This window comes from Anas platyrhynchos, chromosome 8 (genome assembly GCF_047663525.1).
Source record: "Anas platyrhynchos isolate ZD024472 breed Pekin duck chromosome 8, IASCAAS_PekinDuck_T2T, whole genome shotgun sequence".
Lineage (NCBI taxonomy): Eukaryota > Metazoa > Chordata > Aves > Anseriformes > Anatidae > Anas > Anas platyrhynchos.
Window position 1 is genome coordinate 28,959,987 of NC_092594.1, and position 17,445 is coordinate 28,977,431.

At 63.9% G+C, this 17,445-nt stretch overlaps 2 protein-coding genes and 1 long non-coding RNA gene across 13 annotated transcripts in view; 2 read left to right on the forward strand and 1 right to left on the reverse strand.

Moving 5' to 3' along the window:
- The window catches only part of ST3GAL3 (ST3 beta-galactoside alpha-2,3-sialyltransferase 3), a 176,149-nt gene extending 167,036 nt beyond the window's left edge, over nt 1–9,113 (forward strand). For all 9 annotated transcript variants that reach the window (XM_038183312.2, XM_027462413.3, XM_072041965.1 and 6 more), the window contains one exon: nt 5,850–9,113. In XM_038183312.2, coding sequence (XP_038039240.1) covers nt 5,850–5,939 — 90 coding nt within the window. In that variant the 3' untranslated portion in view covers nt 5,940–9,113. The remainder of the gene's footprint in view (nt 1–5,849) is intronic.
- Nucleotides 1,066–5,959, reverse strand: LOC140003131 (uncharacterized). Its single transcript, XR_011811141.1, has 2 exons — nt 5,821–5,959; nt 1,066–5,745 (listed from the first exon to the last, which is right to left on the reverse strand). It is a non-coding gene; the product is annotated as an uncharacterized lncRNA (long non-coding RNA).
- A 1,993-nt stretch (nt 9,114–11,106) lies between the features above and the next one.
- Nucleotides 11,107–17,445, forward strand: ARTN (artemin). Of its 3 annotated transcripts, none has more exons than XM_072041967.1 (4): nt 11,107–11,674; nt 15,600–15,670; nt 15,783–15,966; nt 16,152–17,445. In XM_072041967.1, the coding sequence occupies exons 2-4, from the start codon at nt 15,605–15,607 to the stop codon at nt 16,586–16,588; spliced, it is 687 nt and encodes a 228-aa protein (XP_071898068.1). In that variant the 5' UTR covers nt 11,107–11,674; nt 15,600–15,604; the 3' UTR covers nt 16,589–17,445. The 3 variants fall into 3 exon arrangements, with proteins under 3 accessions (XP_071898068.1, XP_027319130.3, XP_071898067.1); XM_027463329.3 differs by lacking the exon at nt 11,107–11,674 and adding an exon at nt 11,698–12,626; XM_072041966.1 differs by lacking the exon at nt 11,107–11,674 and adding an exon at nt 12,671–15,319.

The window sequence follows — 17,445 nt, forward strand, 5'->3', positions numbered from 1 at the left end:
GTGCTCTGTAACTCAGATGGTTTTTCCAAAAGAGAGTTTGATAAGAGGAGAGTTTGATAAGCTGAGTGCTGGGGTGGCACTTACTGGGGGTGCTTGGTGGAGCTGGGACACGTGTGCACACACAGGGCTCTATTTAGGCTTAGCCTAGGAGAACTGGCTAACAAAAGCAGTTGCACTCAGTTGGTCATGGACTCGCTATAGAGGGGAACTTAAAATCTATTTTTTTCCTCAAAAACGCAAAAATTGTCTGCAATTCGTGTTTGTAGCAAGGGCAAAACTGACAAGAAAAGGTTCAAGATGAAGCATTGTAATTAACTGCTTCAGAGTGGTGTTGGAGGAGCAGGAGAAAGCATCAGGTAGAGGAGGCTTCAGCCTGTTGGTTGGAAAGGACAGAGGTAAAGTGAAAACCTGCAAAAGTCAGGCTGAATTAGATCTTGCAAAGGAAAATAAAGCACATACTGCATGGTCCTGCTGGAAGCAAATAATATTGAAACATGGAAGGAATTATGAGGGCTGTGGCATCCCAGGAGGTGAAGGATGTGGAAGGCATAGGGTTTAAAGAGCCCAAGTGGGAATTGTGTGAATGAACATGTTACCTCTATAAGGGACATGGGGTGAACGTGAGGGAAAGGGTGACTTAGGGTGGTAAGTTCATAGAAAGAGAAAACGACTGGGTCAGTAGTGAAAGGTGAGAGCTGTTTGAGTTAATGTGCTGGGTATGAACGCCTGAAAGATCCCTGGCCCTAATACCACGGTGTTGAGCCAGCTAAGCTGCAAGTCCAGAGGAAAAGGTCTTCAATAAATCTTATCAGGTTACATGTGGTTCCATGGGATTAAATTATAGGGGATATTATACCTTTATTTCCTTTCTTTTTCTTCCCTGAAACGGCAGGATGGGAGTGAGGTAAGGAAAATAATCCTGTCAAATTCAGAGCTCCTAATCTGACCTCAGAGGTACTATTCAAGAACTATTCAGAACTTCAGAGCAAAGTTTAAATGAAAGAATAATTAAATCCTGAAAGCAAACACAACATGGATTTACCAAAGGCAGGTTACAAAAACTAATTTAATATCTTTATTTGATTTTTATTTTTTTTAAATCGTTCCAGGGACAGAGGAAGTGTAGCAGATCAGTCATCTGAAGTTCAGTTAAGCGTGTGAAACTGTGCCATGCGAGGTATTAGGAGTTAAGCTTCAGAAGCTACGGTTTGGTGCAACACCTGTATGTGAACAGGCTCTGAAGAGGAAAACAAAGAGCAGCACTGAATGGAGGGCTGGGAGTTCCCCCAGAGGAGGTCACGTTCAGTGTTTGCGTTAATGATTTTTGGCACAGGAGGCGGTGGTGTGCAAGTCAAATGTGTGATGATACAAAGCCAGGTGTGGTCAACACACAGGAAGATCAAAAGACCATCCAGGAAGACCACGATCACCCTCAGAACAGGAGCGAATTGGATGGGATGGAACCTGATGAATGAATGGAAAGTCATTCAGTGGGGACAATAACAGAACTTCTTATTATAAGCTGGGAAAGCATTATTTGACAATGACAGAGGAGGGAAGCGCTTCGATGTGTACTAATAAATCACAGGATAATTCAGGATGCAAGGCTATTACTGTGGGAAATAAAAAGGCAGATGTAGCTCTGGGAAGACTCAGGGAAAGGACTCCTGGTAGAGAGAGAACTGCACAAGGCAATGGTGAGCCCTTTTCCTGCTTCACCACAAGTGAGCTCAGAGTAAATAAGGACAGGGGGAGCAACTACGCCTCTGAGAAATCTCCCAGTTTTCCTAGGGGAGATGGAGAGCCTGTTTTGGTAGGAGAAAAAGAAAGGATGGCTTCTTAGCTTGGTAGAATGAAGGTTGAGAAGAGATACAATAGCTCCCTATATATGTATTAAGAACAAGCAAGAGCTAAAAGAGCTGTTTGAGATTTCAAGTTGCTGTAAGGATGACTGGGCATAGAGGAACTGGGAGCGATTCTTTCTTAACCATGAACAAGAGAATTAAGAGAATTAGCAGCAGTGGAGGCTGCAAAATGAGCTCTGTGCAAGGGACATTGCCCGAGAAGCACCACTTCTTGCTGCCACCGTGGTTTCTGTGCGGGTTTTCGGGGAGAAATGCTGCTGACTTGCAGAAACGTGGAGGATGTAACAGAACTGAGAAACCTCTGACTTTGCAACCTGCTCTTTTGCTTGAATGCATTCTTTGTTGACTTCACTCTCTCTTATTTAATTTCCCTGTATTTTATGGCATTGCAACAGACCTGATAAGACTAGCATGCGCTGAAGCTGAGCCGTTGCCCCACTTGTAATTGACTGCAGATGGTGAGCTTACCTTCCCTGTGGGTTGGTCTCTGAAACATTTTCTCAGTCTTAAAATACTCCACTTAGCTTCTTGTGAAGGGACAGAGGATGTTTTGTGCTTCCTTGTGGAATCAAGAAAGGAGAGGGTGGTTCTGGGGCTGCTGCATTTGCATAGTCCTGAAAGGTAGCTTTAACCCATGATAAATTTTGGTCTAATAACTGTGACCAAACGCTCATACATCAGGCCCACTGCCACCCCCTGGGATGGACAGCTCTAACAGTGCACGTGCTGGCAGAGCAGCGCTGCTGCTGCCACTGAAAAGAGCAAACAGGGAAAGGCCCAAAGCAAAGGAAATCCCAGCCCACAGCCCAAACAAGAAGGGCTCTGGAGCCTCCTGGGACGTTCATTAATCCAGCCATGGCTCAGACAGGCTGCCCGTTTGTTCTCACAAGCAGGAGCTGGACCGAGCACCTGCTCGATGCCTGCAGCAGAGCAGCGAGGGCAGAGCCCCTCTGGCAGGTCACAGCAGCAGCAGCGGTGTGACGTGCAGTGACATAAAGCTGGAGGTGGCACTGCGTGATCCAGGCTGCTCTGCCCCTGGCTGGAGCTGCAGGTTCACAGGGAAATAGCTGGACTTTGCTGCTTGTCATGCTGAGGTGTAGCTTCAGGGCTTAGGGCAGGAGCTCTGTGAACGTAAGCAATCCTCCCTGGAGGATTAGGAAATGAGGCAGTGACGGCTCAGTGCGCATGGGAAGAGGGCGTCAAAGCAGTCAGAAGGGACAGAGAGCATCTTGCCAGGGCAGCCAAAGCACATCCAGTATCCAAGGGCAGAAAAAAGGCTGCTTTGCCACAGTACTCTCAGGAATAAATCACTGGTGTTGTGGCTGCTTCATGTCAACCTCCTCCAGGTGTGCATTCTGCTCACAGCACTCTGCATAAGATGTCAGAATTAGCGCTCTGCCAATGTGAGCCTATCTATGGGGATGTGGGTGCCAAAGCATCACCTGTCCCTTAGCACTCAGGACGCTGCACCAGCTGAAAGAGATGGCCGGGACACCTCGCCCAGGAGCACGGTGACACAGAGCACCTCGGCTCACCCAACAAGCGGTGACAAATGCTTGGTGTGATGCAGAGAGCTTCCCTTATGGCAGGTACAGCTTGGTTCTGGCCCCAAAGTCAGGGCCTGCTGAGGGCTGGCTTTTTATGGGATGCCCCCAAACCCTGTGCCCGCAGCTGGCAGCACCACGTGCCAGGTTATTTGCACCGAGCAGTGTGGAGCCTGCAAGACTCAGGATCCCAGGCAGGTTTTGCAGTGTGTTCTGGTGTCTTTCCCCTGTCGGCAGCGATGGGAGCGAGGTGCCTGCCTCTCCTTGGCAGTTTTGAAAAATTTGCTCCGGATCTTCTCCCCCCTGCGGCCGCCGGCGCAGGAATGCAGTCTCCTTCGCCTGATTAGCTCTGTCTGTCAGTGGGGTGAGTCCCTCTCCTGCAGTAACCCGAGCTAGTGTTGAAGACATGCCTCATGCCTCCTGTCGGGTGGAGCAGCACCGCACCGAGCGCCCTGCTGGTGCTGCTTGCAGGGGGACGAAAGCCTGCTCCCCTCCCTCCGTGGTCTCACACCTGACCGCAAAGCCTTTGAGGGCACAGCCACAGCCGGCAGCCAGATACAGGGATCAAGTGGGAGGCTGAATTTCCCTTACATGTGGCTTTCTGCTTGGAAAGAGGGATTTGTGGCAGTGACCAGAGCACAGAGCAGCCTTCACGCTGAACAACCGAGGTGTTTGCGCCGTGCCAGCAGCCGTGCGTGTGGTGCAGGAGGGCGCAGTCAGAGTGCCCAGTTTTTACCATCCACCTCCTGTACTTCAGTTCCTGCTCCCTTGTACCTTTCACGCAGGCAGATTTCCTCCTGCTGTCAGACGAGGTGCTTGCATGTCCTGAGCTGATGTTTCAGGCGGTTTGAGTTTGCCTGGAAGCGGCTGCTCCCCACTTTCTGTATGTACCGAGGGGCACAAGCAGCTCGCACAGGTGAAACCAGTTGACCTTTGCTGTGTGCTCAGGCAGAAGGGCACGGAGGAGGGATCAGCTTGTGCTGTGACATCTCGGGCACGGCCAGGCTCCCTCCTGCTCCAGGTAGGCTTTGATGAGCAGCAAGCCCAGCCAGATACAAGCTGCAAGGGTGCTGCAAGGCACGGAGCTCCTAGCGCAGCCCCGGTGCCAGCAGACACCGCTCGCTGCCTGCTGGCAGCAGCACACGCACCCTTGGCTGCCTCTGCCGGCGCTGTGTGCTCGTAGCAAGGGGCTGTGCTGTCGGGAGAGGCACTGCTGCACGGCAGGGGACACACACAGGACCCCAAGGTGATGTGCCACATGTGGGAAGGCCTCCAGCACACGGGGATCCTGGCTCTCCTGCTCCGAGGGGCAGCCTGTACGGCCCTGCTCCTGCAGCTCCGTGGCTCTCAGCGCTGCTTCTTAAAACTCAGGTTGTTTTTTTCTGTTATTACCCAGCTTTCTTCCCAGTGCCAGTTTTCAGTTTCTGCTGTCATGCTAGCAGAAGCCAAGCACTGAGATGTGTCTCGGTGTTGTCCATGCAATTTGCAGACAGGGTCTGCTGTGTTTCCATTCTCCCACGCGGCCATGCAGGTACCTGTGCTGCTGCACCCCCGCAGCATTCGAGCAACCAGAAGTCGAAAGCTTCTTTTGAACGCAGGTTGCAAGATAAGACCTGCCTGATCTCTCAGCAGTTTTAACTGTCATAAATCCTGTGTGCTGAGGGGACAGCAGTATGAGTGCAGAGCAGCAGGAGGAGAGGCGCTTCCAAAATGTGCTGGAGATCTAGCAAAGGACCATCGGTCCCTGGCACCTCTTGGCACCAGACAGGACACCCGCAGGTGACAGGACAGCCACGTGCACGCTGTGTGTGTGGGACACAGCCAGGGCGCTGCAGGGAGGTGCCATGGCCTGGCAGAAGGCTCTGTACTTTGCTGCTTGAAGCCATTTCTGGGATGCTCCCATTGAGGTATTTTATCATGGCCCACGTCTTATTTAGAGCCAAGGTTACCTGCTGCCCAGAGCGCTGCCCCGAAGGTGTGGAAACCCTTCCTGGGATTCCTGTCTGGCCGGGAGGCTTTGGGGAAAGTCGCTTTGCCCTGCTCTGTGTCTGACTCCCCAGGGGCCACGTTCCTCCCTGCTTCCATTAAATGCTTTCCCAGCAGCAGCACAGCGGGGTGATGGCAGGTCACTGCTGCAGCCTGCTGCAGGGCACACAGCGGGGGGCTGACCGTCCTTGCCCTCAAACGCCTGGCTCGGAGACGTGCCCGTCCCACCCCTCACACTGTATTAGCATGACCTTTGGCATCTGATTTCCTCTCGGTAGGGCCTGTGGAGGCAGGAGCTGGCCTTGGTGAGGCTGGCCCTGGGATGAGCTGGTGTTCCAGCTCTCCTCTGTCTCCTCAGCACAGCCCCGTGCCAGCTGGAGGCCCACGACGTGGGGTGCAGCAGCGTGCTTGGCCAGGAGAGCCACTGACCTTTGTCTTTCTCCTTTCCTTCCAGTCCTGGACGCACAACATCCAACGGGAGAAGGAGTTCCTGCGGAAGCTGGTGAAAGCCCGAGTCATCACCGACCTGACCAGTGGGATCTGAGCAGCCGCCGCCTCACAGGGAGGAGAGGAAGACGCACGCTGCAGCTCCGGGAGCAGGCACCGGCAGCCCCCCGCAAGAAGCCCGCTTCACTGGAGACACACCGAGATGCCCGGGTGCTGCGGGAAGGCCCTCTCGCATCGCCGGTCTGCAGGAGGGCAGCACCTGCTGCCCCCAGTCCCAGAGCTGGCAGGAGGCGGGCAAGGGGCTGAGCGGGCACTTCTTGAACTCTGCATTGCAGACGGATCTCCTGTATCCAGAATTAAACGGGACAGGCTCAGGAGAGAGAAGGAAGGTTTGTGAATAAAACGATCTGTGCCAAATGGGAGGTGACGCTGCCCCAAGGCAGCGGTGCCTGAATGTACAAAGTATTATTTTTTAAAGAAACTCTGCTGGAATCATACTAGAAATACCAAGGTGCAAAGCGAAATCTGCTTATGCACAGCCCTGCGAAAAGCTCGGCCTCGCCACGCTCCGTCTGCATTGTCGCTGGCCTCAGGCCTTTCCCCGGGAAAACAAATCCGTCCAAGACTTCAGTGTTGTTGGTGCTGCTATAATTTAAAGGGAGGGTGGCTTCCCCTCGTTCTCCACTTGGAGCTTCGCGTTGGAGATGAGCATGGGTTTGTTTTTCTGCACTTTTCCTCGCTTCCTGCGTAGAGGCAGCAGCGGCCACTTCCTTGGCTGTGTTTTCCGTAGCCGGTTGTCCTGCCCCGACTCTGCCCTGACCCTGGCGTGGAGCAGGGAGCTGGTGGCTTCCTCTGCCTGCAGCAGCCCCTCGCCGCCGTCCTGCGTGTCACGGCGCTGCCGAGCCCACCTCGCTGTGCTCGAGGCCTCCAGGCCCCTCGGGTTGTGCCTGCTGTGCGGGGCCCTGCCCGAGGTGGTGCAGGTCGGTGTCACTGCTCCTGGACTGCGCCTCGCTGCGCTTCGGGGGGGGAGAGGAGTGATTCGTTGTTTGGAAGGAGGTCAGATGTTGCGTGGATATCTGAAGCTTGGCAGTTTAAGAGCGGGCTGCCGAAGATGTTTTACGTTCCAGGCTCGATCGTGTTCCCTGGTCCGTGACCTCAGTGGTGGTGGAGCCTGCTGGCAAGGCTGGGGGCCTGCTGGGAGCCCTCGCCTTCTGCTTGGCCCCTGCTCACTTCATTTCCAAGCTCCTCCTGTGCTGCTCCTCCTGCTCTCAGGAGCACGTCCCTTCCTTTGCTCTCTTGGTCCCAAGATGCAGTATTTGCACATTTGATTTGTGTACGTATTTCAGAGGAGCTGGAATAAACTGAGCAACGTGGCCAAGCGCGAGGACGGCGGGGTGCTCTCATCCACCTGGAGAGCGTGGGCAGAAGAGGGATTGTGGGGGAAAATCGGGTGGAAATGGGCTCCGAGGCAGGAGCAGGCCACGCTGCGCCCACGCAGGGCACCATCCCCACGTCCCTGTGCGTCAAGGCCACCACGGGGGTCAGCAGAGGGGATCTGGGAGGTGCTCCCTTCCCTTCCCCTTCCCATTTCCCTTCCCCTGTCCCTCTGGCCTCCCAGCTGGGCGATCCCTGCTCCCCCCAGGTACGTGCCTGCCCCCAGGATGCTCCGTGAGGTTTCCAGCCCACAAAGCTGGGGCTTTCAGCAGGTTTTTGACCATCTGCTGTGGCAGATACTCACTTGAATGTTCTCCCCTAATTTTTTTATGCTCAAGGAACTGGAGGTCCTGGTGCTGAACCTGGCCAGGTGGTGGCATCTTCTTGGTGCTCGAACTGGGTCTTCACCTGCTGCTGGGGGAGCCCCAGGGCACCGAGGGGGGGGGGGTGGGCCCCATCCAGACACTACAGGGAGCAGAGGTGCTGGAGAGCAGGTACTGCGAGCACCCCCCGGAGACAGCAGAGCATCACTTTGATTTAGTCTGTTATCACTACAAACACACGGCACGGTCATCTTCCAACTCACTGCTCCAGTCTAGGGCCCCTGCTCTGCTGAGATCCCGCTGGGAAGCTGTCCCTGCAGCGCAGGGGCTCTCAGGCTGCGTGGCTCAGGGTGACCACGGTGGGCCGGGACACCTGCAAGTGGGGACAGCAAGGAGGGAGGTGCTGGGGGGCCACGGCTCCCCTATACCTCGCTGTCCCGTTTGACCCAGGGCTCTCAGCAAGGACATCAGCGGGGCAACTTCATCCACGGAGCATCCCACGGCCAGGCTCTGCGGGTGATGCTGCCCCGGGGCAGCGCGTGGCGCTGGGCCTGGCTCCTGGAGGGCTCTCGGTGGCTGTCTCCTGGCGTGCACCTGCAGCCACCTCCCGCCCTCCGGGACGCCGCAGCCCTGCCAGCTCGGAGCGCTGCACGCGGGTCAGAGCAGGGTCAGTGGGACGGATGCGAGTCTTGGCCTCTCCCTCGCCGTGACTCACCTTTTCAGCTCGGAAGGGAGAGCCCAGGGGAATTCTCCACGGCCTAAATATAGAGCAGGGTTGCCTGCAGCACAGGGAGGCCAGCGGGGTGGCAAGGAGCCTGCCTGGAGAGGGACCAGGAGGTCGGGGTGGGTGAAATCCGTGTGCCAGTGGGGCTTTGCTCCTGCTGGTGTGGGCAGTGGGGCTGGGGTGCCACAGTGCTGCTCCCTGGTAGCAGCATCACCCAGGTGAGGCTTGGCTGTACCCTGGGCTTGGGCTCACGCATGCTGCATGGAGGCAGCACCACCAGGGACCGTGAGGCCGTGGGGGATCTGAGCCCAGCATCCCCCAACCAGCACCTCTGTGATTCCCGGTCCCCTTTCTGCCAGGAGGGAGATGGGGAACGAGCAGGGAGGCTGGGGACAGGCAGCACCAGACGAGGGCTTCCAGGTGGGCTGGCAGGGAGGCAGCAGCCATGCTGAGCTCCGCCAGCAGCAGCGGGGTCCCTGCGGTCGGTCTGAGTGTGCATGGGGTGCGGTGACCCCCTGCCACCCCCGGGTGCGGTGACAGGGCCACCACCCAGCCTGTGGTGTCGCACAGGGACCTGCTCCGAGGGCCGGGGAGCTCGCCAGTGCTGTACCGAGCTGAGATGTAAGAACTCAATGAGTTTTTAAAATTAGTTTTAGTTTCTGCGTTGTTTTTTTTTTTTTTTTAATTTTCCCTCTAGGTAGGGAGGGCAAGAGTCTTGCAGGCTCCTCCAAGCCGGCTTATGTCACATCGATTCAGTCATATCACAGAAGCAATAAAGCTATCAAACGAGCTTGGCTGGCCTCTTTCTTTTGCTGCCTTCGGCCATTTGTAGGGGAGGGCAGAGGGATTCCCCCGCTCGGGCTATCCCCAGCCTGCTCCAGCTGCTGGCTCCCCCAGCACAGCGCCCCAAAGGCACCTCCTGAAACCAGGGGGGTGGCTCTGGGGCAGGAGAGGGCAGTGTTCCTCCTGCCTGCTGCCCGAGGGGGTGGGAGAGGGGCTCGGGGTGGGCGCACAAGGTGTCGGGGGGCAGCAGCCCCCTTGTACATGCGGGGCTGGCCGTTTGGAGGTGTTTTGCTGTCCCACCTGTTGAGCTGTGGAAGTCACCCAGCCTCAAACCACCGCGTTCCCGTGTCCTGCTGGAGGGAGCGATGGGGGCACCGCAGGCACCTCTGTGCCCCTCCGAGCTGCAGTGGAGGCTGTCCCAGCCGCCCTCCCCTTGTGGGAAGCACTCGAGGCACCAAGCCAGGGCTGGAGGGGACAGAGAGGGCCCCGAGACCCTCGCTCTGATCCTCCCCATCAAAGCACACCGTGCCTGACCTCGGGGCACACAGAGGAAGCCGGGGTGACGGCGTCCTCCCTGCGGCCACCTCCCTTTGGGCCTCTCCGGGGGCCTCCCCGGCAGCAGGGCCGCTCAGCACCCCACAGGGTGCGGCCCCGGGGAAGGCAGGTGTCCGGCACAGCGACCTTCTCGCCGCCGCGTCCAGGAAGGAAGCAGTTTAGGAAGCCGGGGGCCGAGGCCGTGACCGCCTCCAACACCTGCCAGGGCCCGGAGGGAGGATGTGACCCCTGCCGTGGCCCCAGCCGTGCTGGGGAGCTTCCAGGGCCGTGGGACGAGTCAGGGACGGTTTCGTCACTCGGGGGAGCTGGGGGGGCTGCTTCCAAGTGGGTGACAGGTCTGACGGACACCAGGGGTGGCCTCCTGCCAGCACTGGCGGGACACTGCGGAGGCGACTGCCTCCCGGGAGCACGGCTACAAGTTACGGAGCCCCAGTTGGAGAGGGGAGCGGCTGGAGCTGCTCAGACCCCTCTTCTCCACGCTCCTTTTCCAGACCCTAACGGAGCAGAGCCACCGCTGCCACCCCCACACGTGGCACGGACCCGAGCCGGGGAGCAGGGCACGCGGGGACAGCCACGTTAGCAGGAGCAGACGCTTGGTTCTGGTAGCAGATGTCCCCAAAGGAATCACGTCGCCACCGAGACAGGGACAGCGCAGCCGGCCCGTCTGCGTCACAGCTCTGCTCCCCACGTGCTTGGTGGCGAGCTCCGTGCTCCAGGGCACAGAGAGAGCCAGGGCCTCCGGGTTTATGGGGTGTCAGCCACAAAGGGGGCACCCCCAGGAGGGGACAGGGGGCAGGCTGTGCACAGCCACCCCGGTACAGGACCGGGGACACCGTGGGCACCACAAGGGGTCCCCTGGACACCCCGCTGTGCCATGCCCACCCCCAGCATCACACCCAGGGCCAGCTCCCAGCTGAGCCAGGACACGAGGGGGCACAAGGACCAGCCCAGCAGTGTGCAGGGAAGGTGGGAAGGGATGGGGCACCCTGCCTGGGGCACCTTGGGCTGTCACCAAGCCCCACAGGCACGGCCAGGGGCCCCAGGGCAGGACGTGCCACCCCCGGGGAGGCTGTCCAAGCAGGCAGTCCCCTTACCTCAGCCTGCCACCCTGCGAAGCAGAGTCCCATTCCCCAACCCCATCCCTGCCAATTCCCCACCCCAGGGCCACCCCTGTGCCCCCAAACCTCAGGAGCAGTCCCAGGACACAGCAGCGAGACCCCCACACGCCATGCTCAGCCCTCTTAGGGCAGGAACGGTGCCTCCGGACCCTCTGCCACCCCGCTAGCAGCACCGGGGACAGCTTGGCCACCACCCCCCGGGCCAGCACATTCCCCAGCAGGTGCTGCCACGGGAGGGATGCGGGAGCTGTCATCCTGCGAGGGATAATCCGGCGAGACGAGGCCAGGCCAGGCCAGGCAGCCTCGTCTCATCTCAGCTCACGCTCCTCCAGCCCTTCCAGACAGGGTCCGGGTGGCGGGGAAGCCGTCAACGCCGCTTTGGGATCGGGGAGCAAGGAAGGAGCCCAGGCCAAAACCCCAGGGGCTCCCTGGGGCCGGCGTGCAGCCACGGCGTGGCCGCTGGCCCTGCTCCAGCCAGGGAGAGTTATATAAGCCCGGGGAGGCTGCGAGGAGCTGCCCGGGCAGATGACACGGCCGGCAGCATCCCGGGGCGCGCAGCCTGGACGGACGCCTCCGGCCACCGGCGCGGGCAGGGCCCGGGGGGCCAGCGAGCCATGAGGGCTGGCCCCGGGGGGCTCGGCCGGGCTGGGCTGTGCCCCCACGGCCAGCTCCGGCCAGGGGAGCACGTGTGAAGCGAGGCCGAGCAGAGGCGGCCCTGGGATTTTGGCACGTTCGCCAGGAGCACTCGAGAGCCCCACGATGGACGTGGAGGGCCCTGGGCGGTGACGCAGGGACTCGCACGGGCTCGGCTCGGCTCGGCTCGGCTCGCCAGCCGGCCCCCATGTCCCCGGGGCTTGCGACGGCCCCGGCGGAGGGAGGCAGGGAGGCGGCGGAGGTAAGGAGGCTGCCGGCGGGTGGCCGAGCCCGGGGTGGCCTCGGGGGCGCAGGGGCGGGCGGGGAGGCAGGGCGGGGAGCCCGGACTCCTCCTCCGGAGAGGCGCACGGGTGGCCCGAGGGGGCTCGGGTGCGTGGGGACGGGCCCCGCTGCGCCCACGCCGAGCCGCGGGGGCCCCCACGGGGCCGCAGGGGGGGCTCCCCCCGACGCCACGCGTGAGGGTGCTCCGTGGGGCCGTGGCCCCCACCCCAAACCCTCCCTCGCCCTCCAGGGGATCCGTCCCGTTCGGGAAGGGCTGAGCGTGGCCCCGCACGGGGGGGGCCCCGTGTCCGTCCTGCCTGTGCTGCGACCGCGCTGTCGGGGCAGGGAGCCGCCCGGGGAGCCTCGCCGCGGGGCGTCCGTCCGTCGGTCCGTCCGGGAGGGCTGTCCGGAGGCTGTCCGGCCGCCCGGTGCCGGTGGAGGTCCCGGTGCCGCTGCGGGTCCCGGTGCCGGCGGGGTCCCGGGGCCGGCGCCCTCCTGCTCCCGGGGCGGTGCCGGCTGCGGGGCGGGCCGGGGGGTCCCGGTGGCGCTCGGGGCGCGGTGCCGGTGCCGGTGCCCGCCCCGCCGGTCAGGTGACGGCGGCTGGAATTTGACACCGGCGGCGGCGGCGGGAGCGGGATGGAGCCGCCGCTGCCCCGCACTGCGCGCCCGCCGGCACCGGCACCGGCACCGCACCCCGGGGCGCACCGGGACCCGCACCACCGACCCCCGAGGCGCAGCGGGAGCGGCACCGGGAGCAGCACCGGCGGCGGCACCGGCAGCGGCGGCGGCGGCGACGGGAGCCGGTACCGGTGCCGGCGGGGCAGCGCCGGCCCCCGCCCGCGCCCCGCCCCGGCGCGGCGGCGGGGGGCGGCGGGGAGCGGAGGCGATGCGGGGCGGCGGCGGCCCGGGGGATGCTCCCCGCCGCGGGCACGGTGAGTGCGGGCCGGGGCGGCGGGCGGCGGCAGCGGCCGTCCCAGCCCGCCGGCAGCCTACGGGGAACCGGGGCCGGGGGTAGGGGGGGAGAAATAAGGGGGGTCCGCTCCGCCGCCCGCCCCGCCGGCAAAACCCGCGGGGCGGCGAGGGGGGCCCGGACCACCCCCGTCACCCCGGGCAGGTCCCGGCCCGGCGGCTCCCGGGGCTGCCCGAGCCCGGCCCCGCGGTGGGAAGCGCTCGGGAGCCGCGGCGGGGAACGGGGCTGCCCCCGCTCGGGCCGGGGAGAGGCGGGGACCCCGCGGGGGTGCCCGGGGGCACGGGGCCGGGCTCGCCCGCCCCTTCTCGGGCTCACCCCTTCAGGCACGTCGGGGGAGTCCCTGCCCCGGCTGCCCGGGGCCGGCCGGTGAGCGGGGCAGGCAGCTCCCTCCGGGCCGGGCCGCCCCTGGGGAGAGCCCCGGGACCGGGGCGCGGGGACCGGAGCTGCCCCCGGTGCCCCCGGGCGGCCGCGGCTGCTTCCACGCGGCGGCAGCTCCTCGTCCGTGGGCCCCACGTGTCCGGTACCGGCCTCCCCCAGCCCTGTGGGGCAGGTGCCAGCCCCGTGTCACCCGCGGGCTTCCTTGGCGACCCCCTCGCAAGTCCTCCAGCGCGGTGGGACGCCGGCCCCCCGGCGGTTCCCGGTGCCCGCAGGTGCCGGGGGAGGTCTCCGGGCATCGCCAGCGAGGCCCGGCCTTATCCCCGGCCCCAAAGCGGCCCCCCCGGGTTGCTGGGACCCTCGTCCTGGGGCTGGGGCTCCCCAGCGGCCGCCGCGCAGTATCTGTGGGCTGCGCACCGGGGCCGTCCCCGCACCGTCCCCCCGTGCCCCGGGCGGGCCCCAGGGGCACGGCGCTGCTCAGCCCCGGGGGGGGACGCGTGGGTTGTGGGGGGGCTGACCCGAGCGAGGGCAGCTCCTCGCGTGGACCGGCCCGATCCCGACCTGGGAAGAGCTCCGGAGCCTGATAGTGGCCGGCCGGGGCTCTCCCAGCCGGGACAGGAGCAGATCCCGCCCGGACCCCCTCCAGGAGCCGGGGCTGCGGCTCTGGCATCCCCGCGGGGCGCTCGGGCCCGGGCCCGGCTGTTCCCCGTTCCCCCTGCCCACGGGGGTGCGCGGCCAGCGCGGGGCCGTGCCGCCGGGGGGAGGCTCCCTTCTCCCTCCCGCTTCTCTCGGCGGATCCCGGGGCCGTGCTGCCGCCGGCTGGGCGCAGCCCGCAGTGCAGCTCGGCCCCGCCGCCCGTTCACCGGCTCCCGGGGCAGCTGCGCCCCGCTGGGGCCGGGCCCGCAGCGCCCGGTGCCCCGCCGCCGCCCGACGGGGCGGGCAGGGCGGCCCCGCCGCACGGTGCCCCCGCCGGGACGGGGCCGGAGGAGCGGCAGCCCCGCAGCGTGGGCCCCCAGCCGCTGTGTCACCGCCTGGCCGCTGGCCCGCAGCCGGCGAGGGCCCCCGTCCCGTCCCGCTGTGCTGCTGGGGCCGGGGGGCCGCGGTGGGGCGGTGGGAGCGGGGCCGGGGGGCCCGGCTCCTGCTGGAGGGGGCCACGGGACCCTCGCCGGGCCCCTCCGGGGGTGCCGGCCTGGGAAAACGGTGACCTGGCGGCAGCGGCTGGCGCGGGGCCACGGGCCGCCACGGGAGCGATGCGCTGCGTGGGCCGTGCTTGGCCAAGCTGCGGCGGCTGGCGGGGCTGGGGGGCCTGGTGCCAGCCCTGCCTGCCGTGGGGACGCATCCTGCCGGCGTGCAGAGGGGGGGTTCATGCGCCTGGTGGTGCCTGTCACAGCCCCTTGGCGTGGCACGGCTGGGTGCCACCCACGCAAGGTGGAGGTGGATGCAGCAAGCGGGGCTTGGGGCCTGGCGAGCATCCCCTGAGATGCTGCTGGGGGTCTGTGGGGACTGGTTTTGGCTCCCCATGCCAGCAGTGCCCCGCTGCTTCCCCTCTCTTTTTGGCCAGCAGAGCTCTCCTCAGCATATCCCAGCTTTGCTCCATGGCAGGAGCACCTGGGATTTGCTGGGGTAAAGCCATGGAGGGGACAGGGGGAACCCTGCTGCTGCGGGATGCCACTGAGCTCAGGCACATCCTGAGCGATGGGGATGCAGCAGCAGGCCAAGAGCTGGGAGCCACCTCTGGGGAATCCAGGCTTCCCCACTCCATGCTTGGGGCACTGAGGAGCGGGGGCTTCCCCGCACCCCACACATGTGTGGGTGCAAACTGGAGCTGTCCCTGCACCTCCCAGGGGCCCACAGCACGAATTCCCCTGTGCAGCGGGGACATTGAGCACTGAGCGGTGGCCTTGGGGTGAATGGCTTTGGAGAGCCCAGCGTGGTGTGCTGCTGTGTCCCCATGGGACCTGCCTGTCCCACCCCTCGTGGCCCCATTTGCCTGTCCACGGGCTGCCCAGGGGCCGCACGCCCCAGCTCCCAGCGCTGCACAGGCAGCGTGCCGGGGAGCCAGCGTGGGGCCGGGGGGTGGCCGCACCGGGGGACCCTGCACTAATGGATTTGGAGTTTCCAAGGTCAGGCTCCCACCGCGAGCAAGAAAAACATTCCCAGGGAAGGGCCATGGGAAAGGGCCCCCCCCGTGGCGCTCCCAGTCCCAGCAGCTGCCTTACGGCACAGCCTGGCATCCCGTGCCGCTCGCGCGAGGAGGCGGCTGCGTCCCCCCGAGGAGAGGTGCTGGGCAAAGTCCCTTCTGCCAACATCTCCGGGGAGGGAGACGTGGGGGGCGTGGGGGCCTGGCTGTGCGGGGAGGGGATGGGAGGCATTGTGGGGTGCTGGGGGTGAGGACAGCACGTTTGGCAGGGGAGAGGTGTGCCAGCTCCCAGCCAGTTTGATGGCCTCTCCCGTTTGCCACTGGTGTCTGGGTGGGCAGGGACGGGTGTTGTCAGCACCAGCTGCGGGTGCCCACCCTGTGTGTGCTGCACGGGCACTGACCAAACCCCTGTGCTTGCAGCCAGCATGGAGCAGCGAGCAGGGCCACCAGAGCCAAGACCTGCAGGACCCAGCACGCATCCGCAGCCCAAGGTGAGCCCAGGCCTGGCCACCCAACGATGGCCAGGACCCCCAATTCCCGTCCCCATCCCCATCTCCACCCCTGAGCCCGGTGCTCACCTCGCTGTGCCGTGCTGTGTTGCAGGAGGGGACGCTGTGGGGTGTCCTCGCCATCCTCTCGCTGCTGGCCGGGCTGGCCACGGGTGCCCTGCGAACCCCACACTGCAACGAGACGCTGGATGCAGCCCCCACGCCGCGGGACGTGGCCACCGCCAGCCCCAGCGCGGAGGACGGCGTGGAGATGCCGCTCGCCTGGAGCCAGCTGCACGGTGCGTGTTGGGGCAGGGGGGACACCCCGGGGCTGGAGGGACGCTGTCAGATGTGTCACAGCCCAGGCACAGTGGCCCTGAGCATGGGGGAGGTGGCTGGGTGCTGCAGTGGGTGTCAGCAGGGGACAGTGCGCTTGGTGGTCCTGGAGGGACAGGGCTGACGGTGCCATCTTGCTTGCCCGCAGGGGACAACGTGACGACGGGGGCCCTGGGTGCAATGGAGCTGGCGGAGGACCTGCTGCTGCGTGCCGAGCGCTCACCGCCGGGAACCAGCAAAGCCAAGAAGGGGGCGAGGAAACCCTCGCGGGGGGCCCGCGGGCGCAACTGCCACATCCGCAACCTGATGGTGAAGGTGCGCGACCTGGGCCTGGGCTTCAACTCGGACGAGATCGTGCTCTTCAAGTACTGCAGCGGCTCCTGCCACCGGGCACGCAGCAACTACGACCTGACGCTGGGCAGCCTGCTGCGGCAGCAGCTCATCGTCCCGGGCCCGCAGGAGCGCATCCTCAGCCACCCCTGCTGCCGGCCCACCCGCTACGAGGCCGTGTCCTTCATGGACGTGCAGAACACGTGGCAGACGGTGGAGAAGCTCTCGGCGGCCGAGTGCAGCTGCATCGGCTGAGGGGGGGCTGCCGGCTCAGCCCCGGCTCGACGCACGCTGGCAGCCCCCAGCACGTGGCGCTGGCACTCGGAGGAAGGCAGGAGGGGCCGGTGCCCCCGGTTTTACGTGGCCACGAGGGACCGAGGCAAGCTGGAGTCGTGACAGAGGGGGTCGGCAGCAGAGCCCCCGCCCGCTCAGTGCCAAGCAGCCGGTGCCACCGGCTCCGTGGGTCCTGCCTGGGTGCGCCCTTACCTGGCTCGGCCCTGGGAGAGGAGCCGCAGGGGGACGGAGCATCCCCACCACCCCGTGCCCTGCCTGGACTGGTGCTCCCACACCCCTGCCAAGCATCGCCTGGGATTTGGAGGGGGTCAGGAAGGGGCACCCCGGGACTGGGGGTGGCCGGAGCCACCCTGTGGGGAGGGGGTGTCCCCAGGGGCAGGGGCGCAGCGGGGTCAAACCGCACCGGCATGGGGCAGCGCCCGGTGCTCCGCAGGGCACGGGCACCCCCGGGACCCCTGCCCGGCTCCGAGAGGGGGCTGCAGGGTCCCTCCCCGCGGTGCTGCGGCACTAAACTATTTATTACTCTAAATTATTTATTTATTGTTCTCGAGCGGCAGCTCCTATTTATGACTTTGGGCCCGCGGGGGCCGGGTGTAATTTAACCCCAGCGCTGATGTGAAGCCCTGGGGCTGCGGCCAGCAGCGCCCCGTCCCCATCCTCGGGCTCCTCGTGCCCCCAACCCTTTTTTTTTTTTTTTTGAATTTTTTTTTTTTTGGTCGTTTTTCTATTATTTGTAAGATTTGAGGATAAACTCTATTTTTGTACAGCCGCCTTTTCCCGTAGCAATAAAGCGATGGGCCGCGCGTCCGACCCCGCTG

Excerpts from the sequence above, each read along its gene's own strand:
- ARTN (XM_072041966.1), top strand. The coding sequence starts at position 14,950 with ATGGCTTTGGAGAGCCCAGCGTGGTGTGCTGCTGTGTCCCCATGGGAC. Across the intron at positions 15,320-15,599 it reads CTGCGTCCCCCCGAGGAGAG|CCAGCATGGAGCAGCGAGCA; the intron begins GTGCTGGGCAAA and ends CTGTGCTTGCAG. Across the intron at positions 15,671-15,782 it reads GCACGCATCCGCAGCCCAAG|GAGGGGACGCTGTGGGGTGT; the intron begins GTGAGCCCAGGC and ends GCTGTGTTGCAG.